The sequence below is a fragment of the Anopheles stephensi genome, chromosome 2 (genome assembly GCF_013141755.1).
Source record: "Anopheles stephensi strain Indian chromosome 2, UCI_ANSTEP_V1.0, whole genome shotgun sequence".
NCBI classification, from domain to species: domain Eukaryota; kingdom Metazoa; phylum Arthropoda; class Insecta; order Diptera; family Culicidae; genus Anopheles; species Anopheles stephensi.
This window is the reverse complement of record NC_050202.1, coordinates 90,186,247-90,204,392: the sequence shown is the minus strand read 5'-3', so window position 1 is coordinate 90,204,392 and position 18,146 is coordinate 90,186,247. Positions and strand designations below refer to the sequence as shown.

At 48.9% G+C, this 18,146-nt stretch overlaps 7 protein-coding genes across 8 annotated transcripts; 4 read left to right on the top strand and 3 right to left on the bottom strand.

Moving 5' to 3' along the window:
- The first annotated feature begins 135 nt into the window (after nucleotides 1–135).
- LOC118505230 (regucalcin-like) lies at nucleotides 136–1,827 on the top strand. Its single transcript, XM_036040760.1, has 4 exons — nucleotides 136–484; nucleotides 700–886; nucleotides 952–1,516; nucleotides 1,587–1,827. The coding sequence occupies exons 1-4, from the start codon at nucleotides 365–367 to the stop codon at nucleotides 1,777–1,779; spliced, it is 1,065 nt and encodes a 354-aa protein (XP_035896653.1). The 5' UTR covers nucleotides 136–364; the 3' UTR covers nucleotides 1,780–1,827.
- LOC118505261 (10 kDa heat shock protein, mitochondrial) lies at nucleotides 1,818–3,293 on the bottom strand. The gene is made up of 2 exons (XM_036040823.1): nucleotides 3,117–3,293; nucleotides 1,818–2,742 (listed from the first exon to the last, which is right to left on the bottom strand). Exons 1-2 carry the CDS (start codon nucleotides 3,117–3,119, stop codon nucleotides 2,440–2,442), a joined length of 306 nt encoding a protein of 101 aa, XP_035896716.1. The 5' UTR covers nucleotides 3,120–3,293; the 3' UTR covers nucleotides 1,818–2,439.
- Nucleotides 3,294–3,553: 260 nt separating this feature from the next.
- LOC118505201 lies at nucleotides 3,554–6,227 on the top strand. Its single transcript, XM_036040682.1, has 6 exons — nucleotides 3,554–3,696; nucleotides 3,764–3,898; nucleotides 3,968–4,921; nucleotides 4,999–5,134; nucleotides 5,200–5,525; nucleotides 5,600–6,227. The coding sequence occupies exons 1-6, from the start codon at nucleotides 3,648–3,650 to the stop codon at nucleotides 5,758–5,760; spliced, it is 1,761 nt and encodes a 586-aa protein (XP_035896575.1). The 5' UTR covers nucleotides 3,554–3,647; the 3' UTR covers nucleotides 5,761–6,227.
- LOC118505255 (immunoglobulin domain-containing protein oig-4-like) lies at nucleotides 5,624–9,014 on the top strand. 2 transcript variants are annotated; one of them, XM_036040812.1, is made up of 5 exons: nucleotides 5,624–5,761; nucleotides 8,104–8,255; nucleotides 8,338–8,409; nucleotides 8,478–8,627; nucleotides 8,696–9,014. In XM_036040812.1, exons 2-5 carry the CDS (start codon nucleotides 8,124–8,126, stop codon nucleotides 8,852–8,854), a joined length of 513 nt encoding a protein of 170 aa, XP_035896705.1. In that variant the 5' UTR covers nucleotides 5,624–5,761; nucleotides 8,104–8,123; the 3' UTR covers nucleotides 8,855–9,014. The 2 variants fall into 2 exon arrangements, with proteins under 2 accessions (XP_035896705.1, XP_035896704.1); XM_036040811.1 differs by lacking the exon at nucleotides 5,624–5,761 and adding an exon at nucleotides 5,999–6,165.
- Nucleotides 6,348–7,995, top strand: LOC118505249 (transmembrane emp24 domain-containing protein 5). Its single transcript, XM_036040802.1, has 2 exons — nucleotides 6,348–6,892; nucleotides 6,961–7,995. The coding sequence occupies exons 1-2, from the start codon at nucleotides 6,890–6,892 to the stop codon at nucleotides 7,693–7,695; spliced, it is 738 nt and encodes a 245-aa protein (XP_035896695.1). The 5' UTR covers nucleotides 6,348–6,889; the 3' UTR covers nucleotides 7,696–7,995.
- Nucleotides 8,986–11,181, bottom strand: LOC118505232 (guanine nucleotide-binding protein subunit beta-2). The gene is made up of 6 exons (XM_036040765.1): nucleotides 10,653–11,181; nucleotides 10,000–10,445; nucleotides 9,727–9,928; nucleotides 9,530–9,659; nucleotides 9,367–9,453; nucleotides 8,986–9,304 (listed from the first exon to the last, which is right to left on the bottom strand). Exons 1-6 carry the CDS (start codon nucleotides 10,722–10,724, stop codon nucleotides 9,198–9,200), a joined length of 1,044 nt encoding a protein of 347 aa, XP_035896658.1. The 5' UTR covers nucleotides 10,725–11,181; the 3' UTR covers nucleotides 8,986–9,197.
- A 376-nt stretch (nucleotides 11,182–11,557) lies between these two features.
- Nucleotides 11,558–16,392, bottom strand: LOC118505180 (procollagen-lysine,2-oxoglutarate 5-dioxygenase). The gene is made up of 3 exons (XM_036040633.1): nucleotides 15,639–16,392; nucleotides 12,219–14,035; nucleotides 11,558–12,136 (listed from the first exon to the last, which is right to left on the bottom strand). Exons 1-3 carry the CDS (start codon nucleotides 15,721–15,723, stop codon nucleotides 11,852–11,854), a joined length of 2,187 nt encoding a protein of 728 aa, XP_035896526.1. The 5' UTR covers nucleotides 15,724–16,392; the 3' UTR covers nucleotides 11,558–11,851.
- Between the last annotated feature and the right edge of the window lie 1,754 nt (nucleotides 16,393–18,146).

Below are 18,146 nucleotides of genomic sequence, written 5' to 3'. Positions count from 1 at the left end.
TTAAGAAAATGTGAAATGGGATGAAAAACTGCATTTCTCTTTACACTTTCAGTTCGTTCTCTCACTTTCAAGACATAATGAGCAGGTTTCTGAAGTTATTAGAAAGTTTGTCAACTTCCACACCGTCCGTTCGTCGCTAGAATGTGAAAGTTTCTCTAGCGATCTAGCTGACCTTGACGATCGTTGAACTTGTATTTTGTCGTCATAGCAAATCACATTCAGTCACTGATCACACTTTAGTTAGGAAGGATTAGATGTACGATCAAACACTTTGAGAAAGAAAAACTATTGATTCTTCTGTTGTAAACTGCATTGCTTTAGGCGTTATTGTTCAACCGCCATTCTGTCAACAAGGCCGATCGAGATGTTCTCACGATCATCATCATCATCATCGGCTTCATTGCGATGCGTGCAATTGATTGCATTCAGTGTGTTGCTGTACTGTAGCGCAACAGATCACCTCGCCCAAGCTCAGGAACTACAGGTATGTTTTATTGGTTTGGTATCATTTATCTTATCTTCTTGCCTATAGTAAATACGTTAAATCAAACACACAAAAGACATCGATAATTGAACTTGGTTTAGTGAAGCGTTCACTTAAAACCTTCGGAACTGTAGTAAAGAAACAGTTGAAGGTCACACCACTTCAGCACAGCTCACAGATCATTGTTTTCGATTCGCGATCGATTCCTTTTACAGCCCCAAAACAAGATGGCCAGCAGTGATAACAGTTATCAGGTGGTGCAGCTTCCCGGTCCACGGACAAAGCTGGGCGAGGGGCCAGTTTGGGACATCGACACCCAGAGCCTTTACTATGTGGATATCAACACACCGGCCGTCCATCGGTACGATTACGCAGAAAATCGTACCTACAGTGCAAAGCTTGGTAAATATAGACAAATGCCAACTTTAATTACTGATTACAACTAACTCTGAATGTTCGTATCTCAGAGGGAGCCAACTCCATTTCCTTCATCGTGCTTGTCGCGGGACAGCCGGAACATTTCGTTGTAGGCGAGAACAACCGTGTGACCCTGATCCGTTGGGACGGTCGATCGGAGGAAGCACACCACGTCCGTGTACTGGCCGATTTGGGCAACAGCCAGAGTCACGTTCGTTTCAACGACGGTAAGGTTGATCCATCCGGACGGCTGTACGCTGGAACGATGCAGCTGGAAACCCTTGGGGATCTGTTCGCTCAGAAGGAGGGACAGTTTTTCCGCTACACGAATGGAACCATGGTGGTGCAGAAGCAGAACATTAGTATCTCGAACGGTCTGACATGGGATGAGCCGGGCAATCCGTCCCGAATGTATTACATCGATTCTGCCGCGCTGGACGTGAAGGCGTTTGATGTGGATGCGAACGGTGATCTGAAGAATGAGACTGTGTTTTACGATTTGCGCATCAACGGAGCTAATCCGGGCTATGTCCCCGACGGGATGACGAGCGATGCCGACGGGAACCTGTATATTGCCACCTGGGGTGGTTCGAAGGTTATGAAGGTGGATAAACGGTAAGAGTGTCGGATGAACCCGTGTGTATTTGCTGCACTCCCTAACGGCCGTACGTCCTTTCATCCACAGAACGCAGCAGCTTCTTCAGGAAATTAAAATTCCAGCAGAGCAGGTTACATCTGTCGCGTTCGGAGGCCCTCAGCTGGATGAGCTGTTCGTCACGACTTCTTCTAACGGCGGAAAGCCTGCACCGGCCGGGGAGCTGTTCAAAGTAACCGGACTGGGCGTTAAGGGAAAACCGATGCACAAAATGGTTCTGTAGATCACCTTTGGAATAAAAACGATAACGCGCTTGTTTTGTAATGTAGTATTCGATTTGTCTTTTTATTAAGGTTGGTTGAAATCATACATTTCACTCTTAGCTAATCGTTTTCCTTGCTTGACATAACCCGCGGCCCAAACGCTGACGACGTTTGGCACATCAAGCGTCCTAGCATTTGAACTTGATGCCCCAAAGGAAGTCCTCGAATGGGCGCGAAGCGATCTTTTTGTCCTTGGGATCGTGTATCAGGAGCAGCAAATGACGGTCCTTTAGTCCCCGTCTTTGGTGGTCCATGACACGATCCGGGCGAGGAAACTAAACGGCGCTATCGGGCCCCAACAGCGTCACCTGTTGTGGCTAGCGGCCATAGCGAACGAACGAACTTGTACAATATTCCCTGTCAACCGGTAGAGTCTTCCCTCACATTCTGCCCTTCTCCGCCCGCCCTAAAACACATCCACCCAGTCCGGTGCTGGAAGCATTCTCGTTCGAACAACACCGGAAACTGACGCTCAGGTCGCTTGACGGATTCACTTCTTAACGTTGATAATAAATGCCGCCATCTAACTTTAATCTGCTGCTGCCATGGTATTGCGTTTGTCCTGTTGCACACACACACGCACACGCACACTTCGGAAATGGTGTCCTGCTGTACGGTGCTTATTCGATTTTGGCCAGAATATCGGCTTCCCGGAACAGGTGATACTCTTTGCTGTCGCCCAGCTCCACCTTGGTGCCTCCGTACTCCGGCAGCAGCACCTTTTCGCCGACCTTCACCGCCAACGGCACATGCTCGCCGGTTTGTGTGTTGCGAGCACCGGGACCGACGGCTACCACCGTCCCTTCGAGCACCTTCGATTGGGCCTTCTCGGGGATAACGATGCCGCCTTTCGTCTTGGTGAGGGCTTCGGCGCGCTGGATCAGAACGCGATCCAAAAGGGGCAGTAGACGTTTCGTGACAGACTGCAAAACGGGGATACATTAAGAAGAAATTTGGTTAGAAAAACTGTACTGCATGTGCTTCGAAATGTGACACAAGGAGGGGGGCGGGGGGTCAGGATTACGTAAGCTAGAACTTTCCCCCCAGAGAACGCAACGCCGGTCAAATTCTACCTCCAGTGAATAATAAACTGTTCAAAGTGTAAACTGAACAATGTAATGCGTTTAATGAACTTTACACCATATAGACTCCGAGGCCAATTGGGGCACAGCGATAAGAGTATCTCGCCGAAGCACGAAAGAATGTTCCAGACCTCGTCTCTAGCCTCTGGAAGCCGGCGCTCGGGTCAATCAGCGATTCTCCGGGGAGAAATTCACAGCTTTACACGAGTACTTACCATTTTCTGTGCTGGCAGTTGTCGAAATAAGCTGAACTGTTGCGATTAACCGCAAATAATCTGCAGTCACACCAGATTATCGGAGAGAATTAGCTTCCGCAAACGAAATTCACCGGCAGAGCGGACAGTTTTCACGACTTTCGTGCACGAGGACCGACTTGACAGTGCTTATATTGCCCGGTTCGTCCGTCTAGAACATTTTGACAGTTGACATTGCGTGCATGTGACGGTTTCTGTTTTATCAAACTGCCGAATGATTTTTACTCGTGAAAAACTGTAATAAATTTGTTTTTTAAGATGTTTGTATTATTTTAAAATTTATGTTTAAGATATACACGTCTCAAAAGTGGGTAAAATCGATTTAATTGTACAACTCAACCTGAGCCGTCATGATGGCGTCCAACATGGCGGCCTTTCAAACAGGGCGCATGCAGCCCGGCACATCACAACCGACATCATGTTTGAAATTTTGTTTACCTCTTGAAGCTTGCTGTTTATAGCGAGCAGCTTTAACCGACATTTATTAACAAAATGGAAAGTTGTGCTGCTAAAAGGACAGAAAACACTGGTCTCATCGGTCGTAAGTTGATTGGTGTCCAATAAACTGCGTGTTGCAAGAAATTTAACTCATCCAATACCACTTCCAGTGGAGTGCAAGCTACGTGCGTCCATTGCACTGACCGAAGGAGACCATCGCAGTGCGGTACTACATCAAACCCAGTCGCTCGGAGCTTCAAAGCGCCAAAAATACTCTAAAGCATCCCGGCAAAGCTGTGATCTCAGTAAGAAGTTGCGAAGAAAATTGACCTTTCGTGTATCATACGTTTCTGTGTTTTATTTCCGGTTTCTAGACGATTTGATTGAGCAAGTAATCAAAAGTGAAATAAGCAACTCCACAGCATCTCCGGCCGATCGACCGGATGGTTACACCGAGCTTTGCAAACGCTGTGAAGAACTGCCAGCAGAATGGACAGTGATACAGATAGCGAAAGATTACAATCCCTTGGCGACCGGCATGGTGCACGAGGAACTAGTCCGAGAACCCACCGCAATATGGTTAACCGTGTTTGCGTGCAGCGATCCCTGCGGCGACACTCCCTTCGAACCGATTCTGATCCCGCTGGAACCACCGGCCGAAAAACCGGATGCCAAGTTTCCGAACTACTTCGAGCACATCGCAGTCATTCCTTCCGAGGTGCGAAATGCAATCGCTAGCCACGATTCCGCCGCGGCATCGTCCGATAGTCAAGCGAGCCGGCTCGATATCGTAGAACAGCTGATAAGTTCCGCCGTTGAACGTACGCGCGAATTGTTGGGACCGTGGTGCAATCTGCTGGTGGGGAAGTTCCGTTCGACAACCGATCAAAAGCTGGAGAATGAAATCTACAATCAAATCGAGGCGTTTTGCGTCCATAATCGAATCAATCGTACAGGCCAACGATTGGTTTCGCTCGTGGCGCGTCGGTTGGATCTGCTGGACGATCGGCAGCTGTTTGAATTGTGCTGCAGCGAGCAGCTCGATCTGGATGACGCCAAGGTGGAAGCGTTGTACGATTTACTGTCCGAGTTGAGGGAACAAAAGTTCCACGATAGGACGGAGGAACGGCTCAATTGCTATCCGGTAATGCTGATAATCGATGAACTGCTCGACAGCATGCCCTGGGAGATGCTACATCCGACCGGTGAATTTAGTCGGTTTTCCAGCTTCTGGGCACTGAGCGAATTGTATCGGGCGCACGCACCACGGATAAAGCACGGGTACTTTACGCTTTCGGCTAACCGATGCTTTGGTATCATAAATCCTGGTAAGTTTGGCCACCCCAAACGATTATTGGCCACTCACGCACCTAAAGCAATGTCCGGTTTATGTTTCCCTTTGCAGATAAAAACCTAGAAAAAATGAGTGCTCGGCTGCAGATGTTCTACAGGGAATGGTTCCCGGATTTCGAGCTGCTTATCGATCAAGCACCAAAGGAGAACGATTTCGACGATGTATTAAACAACACGGATGTTCTTGTGTGAGTAGTTTCCCTTACCGTTTCAATCGATGGAAGCCTTATCATTCAAATCCATATCTCGATAGCTACAACGGTCACGGGAGCGGATTACAGTTTATGAACGGTGAAACGTTGCTACAGCGCAACATCAGCTGTGTAACGTTTCTGTTCGGGTGTGATTCGGTCCGGCTGTTCTCCAACGGTCTGTTTACGGAAATGACCGGTACGCACATGTACTACAACGCTGCCCACTGCCCAACCGTGATCGGAGCGCTATGGGTACTGACCGATCTGTTGACCGATATCTACTCGATGCTGCTGCTCGGCAGTTGGATACCGTCGACGAATCCTGCGTACACCAAGCAAAACATCTCGTCCCTCGATACGATGGCGTTCAAAGCGGGCAAGTGGCGTAAGTACCGTGACACGTATCGGAAATCGAAATCGAAAAAAAAAACAACCTCATACTCCGTCTTCTGATTGTAGAATTCAGCAAAACATCCTCCACCACAAAAACGATCATACAGAAGCATCCCAATCTACTGAAGCTTATGGGCGACTGCCGGATGTTTTACCAGCTGCCGCAACGGATCCGGTGTGCGCTCGTCTGCCGTGGTTTGCCCGTGATTAATGAAGCATGCACCTAAGGTAGCTATTTTTAAGTGAAACGCAATCCGTTAAGTCCTGATCCTTCTTGACACGCCGCCTGTCGTGGCCGGCCGTTGTGGTGTCGGGCGTATGGCGCATTCGATTACCGTCAATTGGATAATGGAATGAGAATAATCTCACCCCTGATTCAATTTGCTCGATCGGCCACAGTCCAATGGGCAGCAAGTGGAGAGTGGAAAGTTTGAGCCGTCTCTCGAAAGTGTGTACAGTTGGAACAGTTTCGAGACGACGATCGGCTTGTTCGCGCTGTCCGCAAATACCTGTGCGTTGCTGGCACAGGACAGGAGCTTTTCAGTGTCGGAACCTCGTTTTGGGAACCGGAGTTCAATTGAAACCCCATCTGTAGGAGAACCAAAAATCTGGTACAGTTGCGTGAACAGAAGGTACAAACAGTGTATAAAATTGCTTGTGAATATATATAGCTTAAAGCGTTAAACACTCTCGATAACGTTTGTGTGGTGTGTGTGTGTGTGTGTGTGTGTGTGTGTGTGTGTGTGTGTGTGTGTGTGTGTGTGTGTGTGTGTGTGTGTGTGTGTGTGTGTGTGTGTGTGTGGTATTGTATTATAGAGAAGTAAAAAACATAAGCAAGCTTATTTGAATTTGTTATGCTAAAACGAAAGTTGCATTTAAAAGAATCAAAGTGTGCGAGGACGGTTTCTATGGCAATATTCCGCCCAAAGAGCGTTACGCACAGCGCGGTGATTCTCAATTCCGAACTCTCCGTGTCCTTCGCCGTAATCGCGTCCTATCATTTAATATCGTTGAATTTGAACAAATTTGGTACGTACGTCCATGTGCTCATGTGCGCGCGTACAATGCTTCACGTACTCGCGTAAAACGGTTATGCGCCACCGAACGTGCATATGGTGTGTGTGTTTGAGTGTGTGCGTACGCTCGTGTTCTAGCGTTTTGACAGCTGCGATTTGCATCTTCCCAGCGGAAAAAGAGTAAATAAAGGCGAGCTTGTGTATTTTGGAGACCGGAAAGAATTAAAACCTACTCACCCACCCGAAGGAAGGATAAATATTTTCACAGCCGTGGTCGTGGTGACATTCAACTGTACTCAATACTCAGTGTGTGTGCATTTGTAACATTCGGACAAATCCTATGGTGAGTAATCAAAGCCCGACGCTCTTCCTCCCGGTCTGTTGCTTCATTCGTTTGCTGTACGCTTTTAGGCCCACATCCGGAGTGGTTCCACTCTGCAACATGGCATGGTATGCCGGTGGTATCCACTGTTATCTATTCTACTCGCGATCCAGCTCCTTCCAAGCGCGTTTGCAATACAGAAGGAAATGACGGTCAGCGTTGGGCCCGGGAATGTGGACTGCTTTTTCGAGAGTGCCAAAGCCGGCCAAACGATCGACATCGAGTATCAGGTGATAGACGGTGGGCACGGCGATCTGGACATTAGCTTCGAGCTGGCGGAAGTGACGGGACGGACCATCTTTGCCGATTACAAAAAGTCGGACAACATCCACCGGTTTCCGGTGCCGTACGATGGCGAGTACAAGTTTTGCTTCGACAATGGGTTTAGCCGGGCGAACAGCAAGACGGTGTTTTTCGAGCTCATCATCGAGCGGGAAGGTGAGCAGGAGGATGCCGGCTGGCCGGACATCGATCTGCTCGAGGGCCTCACGCCGGACGAGTTTTACGAGATGAAGGTCCAGGACATGGAGGACGCGATCAAGCGCGTGAGGAACAATCTAACGAAGGCGCGCCAGCTGCAGGACGTGCTGCGGTCGCACGAAGCCCGCGACCGTAATGTGGCGGAGGAGAACTACTTCAAGGTGAACGTGTGGTCGTTCTTCCAGATTCTGGTCATGGTCGGTGTCGGTACGCTGCAGGTGTTTATGGTGAAGTCGCTGTTCGACGTGGAATCTCGAGCATACAAGCTGCTCACGAAGCTGTAACGCGAGATGGGCTTGCCGCGAGACAATCTGCTTGCCTCGAATTATAGTTAAAGCACAAAACCAAAGCTTCATCTCGCCATTATCGCGTCGCATGTGCTTCGAAGCATACTATCCGGACAATCGGACAGCAATAGCAAACGATCGGCGATCGGCTAATATAATTTAAACGCGTAAGTCATCGAAACCAAGCAAGTGCCATAGATGGTGTGTTACTCCCGCGGTGAAGGAGTTCGTGAGTGAGACTGTGTCCGTCGTTTGCCACTTATCATCGAAATAAAAAAACGAAGATTTTAAAATGGACGTTGGCCCTTTTTTTTGGAGGAAAGAAATTACACGGCTATTCCATTCAGCAGTTTATTAAACAAGGGATGAAAGCAAAGTAATATTTATGAGCATGGTTATCGACAGGACACAACGCCATCCAAACAATGCATCGCTATCGGTTGTCGACCAGCATGTCCGTGTACATGTTCTGCATCGTGATCGTCCTGCTGGTGTCGATCGCCATCGACGACGTGGAGGCTAGGCGTGGCCGTGCCAGAGGTCGTACGAAATCGAGGGTAATGGCGCAGATAAATTATTGCTCAAGGCAAGCCGACACCATCCAAACCGTCGACTCACGTGTTTCTTCTCTTTCTGCAGATGCAAATTGGGCTTCCGATAACGGGCAAATACCGTGATCCAGAATCGGACCAGTACTACAACAATAACAACGTGAGCAAGTGGACGACGGGATATATGGCCGGGATTTTTAGTAACTCTATTCTGATATTCTTTTATAGGGTGCGAAAATTACACTTGCCTCACACTTTGATTACGAATACGTGTTGGGACACAAGATTGCTTTCCTGTGCGTGGCACGTGGTACGCCCCGACCGACCATCACCTGGTTCAAGGACGGTGTTGAGATCTTCAGCCATCTGTATCTTCACGTAAGTAGATTCCGGCTCACGAACTCGCTCCATGCCTACTGGCGTTGTGTGTGTCCCCCCTCTTGCAGGTCCACGAATGGTACATCGGCAAGGATAAGGTAAAGTCGAAGATTGAGATCGATCCTGCCACCCAGATGGATGCCGGCGTGTACGAGTGCACGGCCGACAACATGTACTCGATCGATCGAAGGAGCTTTAAGACCGATTTCTCGATCGCATTCGATTAGCTGCACGCTCCTCCACACACTGTCCGCTACAGGGATAGTTTCGGGCTCGCATTATTAGGCCGATATGATATAGATTAAATCATTCGTGAGCGAATGTAGAGTTAATAATAAAGGGAAAAACGCTATTCGTATATACATTAGTTATAACGGGAGCAAGTTATATGTATTTGCGTGTTTGCTTCTTACAGAAACGATTGGTAATAGTGGTGTAGAAAGGAACTCGGCTGGTTCTGATATTGCGTATAGGGTGTAGATCATCTCGGCGGCGTTCGATAAAAATTGGGTGACAAAAAGCGTAGCCTTAGTCCGGAGAGGTCTCCAGCAGTTGACACGCGCTGAGCGCCTAGACCCAGATACGCACGTGTTGATCCCAGCTGCACGATGCCAGCGCCATACCGTTCGGCGCCATGCTGATCGAAGTGATCCGGTTTTCGTGGCCACTCAGTGTACCTGGGGAACGCATAGTGTCAGATATTCCGTCGAAAGTACCGCATCGTTCGAGGTTGGCTTACCGTTGTGTTGTCCCTTCATGCTGTCCCAAATGTGAATGTTGTTGTCGTCCGATCCGCACAGGATGTAACGGCCGCTCAGCGACAAAGCTGGATGGGTAATGGTGGGGGGGGGGGGGGGGGCTTTAGTACGTGCCGGTTACAGTTATCACGCAGCAACACTTACCACAGGACGTGAATCCACTGTTCTTGTTCGGTGGCTCGTAATGGCCAATCTGCTGATCCGAGCGGAAGTCAAACAAGCGGGCCGTCTTATCCTCCGAACCAGTCGCGAAGCCAAATCCGCTCGGATGATACTGCAGCGGGATGAGGGGAAGATTAGTCGAGCGAGCGAGCTAGCAAAAATCCTTGCAGAACACTTACGCATACGCTGTTCACGTCCGCCTCGTGGCCAAAGAAGGTCTGCTTCGGTGTGTTTTCCCTCACGTCCCACAGCTTGCACGTGCGATCGACCGACCCAGTCACGTACGTGTTCTTGTCCGGGCTCATCGAGATCGAAACCACATCGCCGGCGTGGGCATCAAACTCGGACGTTTTCTTGCCGACCTGGAGATCCCAGATGCAGCTGCAACACAAGCCCAGAACCGACCATGAATCCCCTTACATTTTTCGAGCTGTTTCAGGTTCGTCACTTACATTTTCATATCGCCCGACCCGGTCAGGATGTGTGTGTCGTCCAGAAAACGGCACGAGCTCAGGAATCCCTCGTACCCCATCAGCTCGCGCACGATCTTCGCGTTGCCCTGCGCGTCGCGATTGTTCAGATCGTACACGGTGCACATGTTGTCCATGCCGCCGCACGCTACAAAGTTGCCGGAGTCCGCGTACGCCACACTCATCACCCAGGCCGAACGCAGCGGGATGACCTGCACCTTGTTGCCCGTCCACGTGTCCCAGATGATCAGCTTACCGTCCAGCGACCCGGTAACGCAGTGTCGCGAATCACCCGCGTAGTGCACCGAGTTCACCTTGTTGATGTGGCCCTTGAGGAACTTTTTCGTCGAGATGCGCACCTTCGGAACGTCGCCAAGGTCGCCACACTTTTCGAACAATGTGCAATCGGCATTCTTTTTCTGGTCCTCCTGCGAAAGTCGGAACGAAAACCCATCAGCGAGGTACACACAGTGGAGATGTGAGGACTCGCGCAGGTCCTCGGGTCCACTAATTGGATTGACTGCGGGTGTTTTGTTGCACTGTTGCAGAACTCGGCCAACTAATTGAATCATCCCTCGCTAACTTAATCGATTAAATCGACACATTTAGGCGTCCGGAGTACACCCTTTTCGTACCTGAAATTTGGCGATCATATCATTGATCTCCTTCTTCAACGCCGCTACCTCGGGATCGTCTTTCGGTGGCATGATGTACTACTGCGGTGGCGGAGCGACACGGGACACGACACGAAATTCCTCACAATTGAAAATCAATCAACCGACCACCGACACCTGCTAGCACACGAGCGCACCAATTGTCACTGATCACGGGTTGCAATTAGCAATTTGCAGAAGGGTAAGGTTCCCGAGTCGACTGCACACCGTTAGTACTCGCGAGAGTTCCTGCTACTTGCAGCGCTGTACCGAGAAGAACTAACTGCCCCGGTCAGACGAGACCTTCCAATAAACGGTCCGTCCCCAGTGGTCGGTGTATCTCGGCGACTATACACTAATTAAATTTCCTGCGTCCAGCAGCAGCACCCCCGGCGGTACTATGCCACGCCGCGAACTGTCCGCGCTGTGCTGCTCGGTGGAGGATTATTGTCATGCTACTTCCAACGGCCCAATGTGTCCTCCAAAGCTCAGCCTTCGGTTGGTGGGTAAATAAGTGTAAAGCGTGCAGTTACTGGGCTTCACCCTCAACCGGGCCGAGTGTGTTTTTGACCACCAGCAACACATGTTTGGCACATTTATTCGATAGAAGCCTGAGTTTTTTTTATCTTGCATGCTCACCGCTCAAGAATTCTAAATTGAGCAAGTGCAACCTACAGCGGGACACGTGTTTGGAGGTTGGCCCACCCGTATCAGGCGGCAGCGCCGTGTGCGATTCCTCCCGAGGGAACATTACGCAACCTCGAGGCTGATGATGTGATGGGGCTCGGCTGGCTCTTTCTTTCAGCAAAGCGCAAAGAATCAATAGGGAAAATTGATTTCCATAAAGCACACAGCATAATTGGGCAAAGGGAAACACACACTCCGCGTTAAGGTATGTTAGTTGGATTTTGTTCGTTTTGTTTTATTATTAAAAAATCTACGTTCGATGCGTATGCGAACCCCGGAGCATACGGGCGCGACAGTACACACTAATGGCACAGCAGAATCCCTTGCCCGCTAGAATGAAAACCTAGAATGAACACAATCTTACCGACTCTAGTACACATAGAAGAGGAGATTATAATGGAAGAAACGGGGCTCCGTGCGCGTTGCAGTTGAGTCAGACGTAGGAAGAAGGCAGTCGTGCGCATACCGGTTCCGTTCAGTCTTCCCATCCCTTTCTACGGATCGACGAACGAAATCATAATGTAGCGGGTTCCCTTCGTCGTCACCAGACCCTCGTGGAAGTGGGTCAACCGGCCCGGATGCATCAACATCCAGCCCTTGCGCGTATCGGTGACGGAGCAGTTGTAGCGCAGGAATCGACAGCCACCGCCCTCGTAATCAACGCCAACCGTGTTGAGGGCGACGTTTATCGTGTACGTGGACGAATCGTGATGGGGACGCAGAGATGGTTGCTCATCCGGCCGATAGCGGACGACAAAGTTCATCAGCGAGCGTGGTGGCTGCAAAACAGAGAGCGATAGAAAAAAAGGGCCATTTTCCATTAAATCGTCCAAAATCGACCTTCTTCTTGAGGCCACTTACATCGTGGAAGTAGCCGACGAAAACCTTCTCCTGCAGCGGACGCACGTACAGCTGCAGCAGCTTCAACCACAGCTGCTCCAATCCCACCTGGTTCATGTGGATGTCACGCGTCGGCACGGCCTCATAGCCGCCCTGCAAACGCTTGTCCGTATGCGATCCGTCCGACCACTCGCCGAAGGCTTCTACGATATCGCGCAACTCATCGCAAAAGCGGTCCGACCCGAGCGCAAACCAATAAACATCCGGACACGGTTGCTGTGGTACGAAGGTGTCCTCGAGCTGCTGCTTGTACGCCGGCGCCAGATACCGTTGCTCCCAATCGTGGCGGTTGTTAAACAGCTGGTAAAAGTCCGGATGGGTGCGCGTCATGTCGAAATACTCCGTATCGATCAGATGCCCATACTGCTCCGTATTGATCACGTGCATAAAAATGCCCTTCGAGCGGAAGTGCCAACACATGGCCATGTCCGGATCGGTTTCCTGCAGCTCGTAGCTCAAATCGGGCAGTATGGCACGCTTCACCAAGTACACGATCGAGATGAACGGAACATTCCACAGCCCGAGCAGTTTGCGGCTCACAATGTCCATGTAATCGTTCGAGCGGGCATAGAACCCTTGCCCACTGAGAGCTCCCCAGAAGTTGCTCCACACTTTCTCCGGACGTGTCAGAACCGGTGCGATCACGTTCCGATTCGCCTCTATCAGCGATCGCAGCACATTCGCATCATCCAAATGTCCTTCCGAATCGACGACGAACAGATAGTCACATCCGCGCTGCTCACAGTGCTTCGCGGCAAAGTTCCGGGCGGCCGTTTCCGTAAAGTCTGCATCGTGCTCGATCACCTTCAGCGACCGATAGTGTCCCTCGTGTCGATCGACGAATGCTTTTACGGTCGCCGCATGGTACGCTACGTTCGAGTGTACCAGCACATCCAACCGATCGGCCGGATAGTTGAGTTTCGCAATCGTTCCGAACCATTCCTCCAGGAAGGGCGTCGGTTTCTCCACGTACAGTGCCATCGTTACGAGCGGCAGCGGGCCATCTTTCTCGAGCGTTACTCGATCTTCTTGCACCGTTTGGCACTCACCATCAACAAACGCTCCGGCAAGATAGTTGGCGTAACTGTTGAGCGTCAACTTGCTAGGCCCGTTACCGTGTACGATCGCTGGTTTTGTGTTGTACTCGGAGTTTGTCAGCGTAGCTTCCTTCTCCGTCGGCTCAAGCGACAGCACAACCTGCTCTTCCACACCATTCAGGTTCTGGAACAAGGTGGCCGTATGATCGAGCTTAATGTTAAGCTCCTGGCGCAGCTCCTCGTCCAGGTACGCCTTTGTGTAGTACAGTTGATCGTCTTCCGTGTCCTTTGACGGTGTCTTCAGCAGCTTGTACAGCTTGTCCGCGTACCCCATAAACAGACCCGAATTCAAAAACCGCATTCCACGCCCTTCAAGCGAAGGATAGGCACTTTTCAGCGATTCATCCGGCCAGCAAAATCCCTCCGCTCCGAACACGATCGACGCATCGAAGGTGGCAAACTTTTCCTGGATCTTGGCCCACGGTGCCAGGAACAGCACGTCGTAGCTGTCGGTAAACAGCACCAGGCGATCTTTCTCCGCGCGGTACGGTTTGAGCGCTTCGCGGAGTAAATTAATCTTGTACCCTCCACCGACCGATTTCATGTTCCCGCCGAGCCACGGTTTGCCCATGCCGAGTGTCGTCACGGTGAGGCCGTAGTGTTTCGCCGATCGGAGATAGCGCACATAGCCCTCCGTTGCGTTGCTCGCCACGGTGAAAATGATCGGTTCTTTGGAAGTTGCTGGAATTGGAGTGGAGTGAGTTTATTAGCTTTGTAGCAGAAGGAGAAGCACTAGAAGAAGTTAGTGCTGGACGACGACTTTTATCCATAAACCATACAAAACGGTAAGTGATCCTCATGTTCTGCCATTCCTTCCTTAACTTTGAGTTGTTGCAATAGAAGAATACTATAATTGGCGAACTAGGATCGAACTCGGTTGAACCACACGACATCGAGCAGAAAACCAAGACAGAACGCAACAATGATTGGCTCCACATTGTCTTACTGTCGAATTTGTATAGTTACCATACATAGTTAAAATGATAAATTTAAATTCTTTGCTATGGCTTCCTTGCCTTGATTATATACGTAACTGGATAATCATTTTATGCTAAAAGTGCAGTACAGCCGCTCAGACATTTGCAGCATTTGATGAGCAGCTGCACAGTTCGATAACACATGGTCTGATTGTTCCATAGTTCTACAAATCGGAAACCCCTTTTTAGCAAAAGATTCCAAATTTTATGAGCTTCCAAAAAGGCCTAGCCTACAACTATAAACAACTATAAAATATTTTACAGCTTCCAAAAAAACGAGTCATTACTTAGTTGCGCACCTAATATACCTTAATCTCGCCTAAAAATCGAGGGTATAATCAAAAGGCAATCAAGCAATCAAAAGAGTACGATGCAAATGAAAATAAATCATCATAAACTTATTGCAAATTGCTCTATTTCAATAGCACCAGCTGTTTTCTTTTATGCGTTAGATTCAATAAAAATAATGTGAAAAAAGACTACTTATTGTACTGTTGTTCCTCATTCCTTCAAAAGCAATTACATGCGATAAAATTGCTTACGAGTGCGGTTTGAAATATGAACCCAAAGCATTGCCACGACATCAACGTCGGCAAGACGTACTTCAGATTGAAGCAGGAATTCAGAAGGCACTGGATACATATTCCTCAATTCCCTCACCAGACACGCAGCTAATGAAAGCAATGCGAGGCGGCTGGTTACGCTTCATGTGCCGGTTTTTCCATTACGGCATAAACATTGTCTGTTGCATCGTATCCTCTGGTGGCTGGTGCACACATCTGTAATTTAGTTTATGCCGATCGTGGAGAAGCGGATGGAATGAACGCGGGGACGTACGGCGTGCCTTCATCACCCGGCGGCAAATGAAAATGCGCCGACGATCATCTGCTTTGTTTAACACATTCGACGGTGGTAGTAGGCGTTGCTCACTAAATGATCTCACCCGCAGTGGGGTCACAGCATGAGCCGTGGAAAGGCTACGTGACTGGCTGACAGTCACATTGGTGGGGTGGGATAGCAGGGCGAAGGAGCAGAACATCTTAAACTTCCTCTAGCATGTGCGCTTGTGGTCGTTCCGTTTCTTAAATAAATTATCTTGCATCATCGACACACGCAGCAGCCGGTTGTCGGTCCCCGGAAGCGAACGATCGCACGACGAACCTTACTGGAGAGATTGTACAGGCAAGCGGCAACCTTTCTGACTTTGTTGCCGCGCTTATCAGTTGACCCGCGACGACGCGGACACAATTCCCGTCTAGCTCGTGTACTAAAAAAATCACACCAAATAAAGCGACAAAGCAACTTACCATTATCGGCTGCAGAAGATGATAGCCAGTCCAGCGACAGGATTACCAGAACTGCCCACCAATATTTGGTGAACGAAGGCGCCATCCTGTGGCACCGCCGCACGCTCTGGTGCGGATATCCTTATCCGTTCGATTCTTTCAGCACTCGCTCTCGGCTTCCTGCTGTACGGATGGAGAATTTCCACCTTTTTCACTCAACACTCACGACGGTCAGCAACAGTGGACGATGGATAAAACACATGTGTGCAGCAATCCGACACAGTGGAAATACGCAGCTACCGCGTGAACTGCTCACGATCGCAGTCGGCGTGGTAATGGAACGCTTGCGCCAGTACCAGCAGCGACGAATACTGCATTAACACGATCGTTTACGCTTACGTGCTCTATTTCGGTGCAGATCGCTTATATTTCCAGCCTGCTCTTCCTGCTGGGAGCGATGTGACGACAGCTGTAGTGTGTTGGTGGACGGGTGTAATTTTATTTCCGGACCGTATACAGATTCTTCAGCGTTGTGCACAACTTTGCTATGTTTCGATGCAGCTGCGGTTTTTTGTATTCTTTCTTCTTCGTCTTCTTGTCCTGTTTTGGTAAATTTTGATTCTTTGGAATATAGTTTTATAGCACAAATCAGCAACTCTCTCTCTAAATAATTAATGTTTGAAGCAGGAATGAAGCAGGAATTGCGTGAATACTGTGTTATTGTCGAATGTCTGTTGTTATCCTTTTCTGCGTATTGTTTGTAATCGACTGCGCACTGTGGTCATTCCGACCGGTCACGCTAAATGGCAGCTCGTCAGTGTTTCTGGTAAAAGCACTGGTTGAAAGCTTATGAGCGTATTGTGCGCTCTCCCGACGATTATGTCGAAAATCGAGCTTGGTGTAATGCGGCTTGCATAGTTTTTGGCGCATAGAGAATGATGATTGAAAACGCTTCAATGAATAGAGCATCGTTGAAAATACAAACAGTTGATCGAACACTTAAATATTTTTGTCATGTCTTTGGAGTTTTTTCTTGTTTTGATTGTGAATTTTAGAATTAGAACAAAGTCTAGGGATCCAAAACTTCTATAAAAAGAGAAAACAATATTTCAAACGGTTTGTTTTATTCAAGTAGAATAGTCAAACCGTATTGTTCCACCATTTTTTTCAATTTTGGTAAGTAGTTAAATAGCTCCGGAAATCCTAAAACTCTGTGGTGTCGGGTGTTGCACAAGCTACATCACAATCTTCAGCTAATCAGGTAGCATTCTTCAAATTCCAATGATGGGATCTGGGAAAGTTTGAAACAACCACACGAAATATTTCATCGACGAAACTCAGTGAAACTTTTCACCAGCAAATTTTTAAAATTTCATAATCGTTTTTAAATTCCACGTGATTGAGTTCCTAAAAAAAGGAACACAGCACATTTTGGGGATAATTTTTGTGCTCAAAGTATCTTATTATCTTCGTCGACAACGACCATTTTGCTCAACGATCATCCGCTATGGTAAACGTTTCGCGGTAAACCCGTTTCGGTACATTCCCTTTCTATCGCAAACGGGCAGACCACTGTACATAGAATGTAGTCGTGCCCTGTGTTGTCGTCAGCTTGTTCATCAACGGTTTATGTGTTTAACGCTGGTTTGCTTGCAAAGTAGCAACGCTAATTTGATGCGTAATTTGCACCACAATTACAGCTGATAATTATGTTCTGGTTACTGCTGGTGCTGCTTAGTTTTCGCTTTTCTCTGTTGACATAGAAGACCAACCGACAGGACGGCGGCGGCTGTGTGCATCTATCTAACCCCCAGCAGAACCACAGCGATACGGTAAGCTGATAAGCATGCTGTCCGGCCGACACTAGACACCAGGGCCCAGCCGGAGGGGCGGAGGTGGCTGCAGATTTAATGGCACCGTAAGCCGTCGTAGCACCTTACCGTTGCTGTCCGGGCAAGGATGAAAGTGAAAACCTCAGTGCTCACGGCAACCGTCACCACACTGATCTTGAGCATTCGATCAACCAACGGTCAATGTCGGGATAATAACCGCTAATAAGCATCACCACCGCGGTTTTGCGCAATAGTGTGGCCCACCCGAGGCTAAAAGTGTTCTCGATATGAAGAGTACCGAGCGCGTCAACCATGACATCGCGTTCTAGTAGACGAAGATCGATTTCATGCAAAGACCATAGTACAAATGACTCTATCATATCTGCCAAAGGTAGTCTAAAGACAGATGCTTATTATCTTCACTCATTCAAGAATCCATCAAACAATGTAAATCCCGTTAGTGTCGTGCACATGCATATGCGCTCGATGCAGTTTCCGATTCGAGTAACTGGCGGTGATGCAATAGACCTTAGTTCCGTGACCGTTAATCGTGTCACAGGGGGATGGCAATAAATCGACTCTAGCCTGGTAATGAATGAATTTTTATAATCATAACGTATCCAATTGCGGTACTTGGTGCGGACGCGATGACGTACATTTCCATCGAACCGTTTATCGGTGGAGAAGTGGTGGGCCA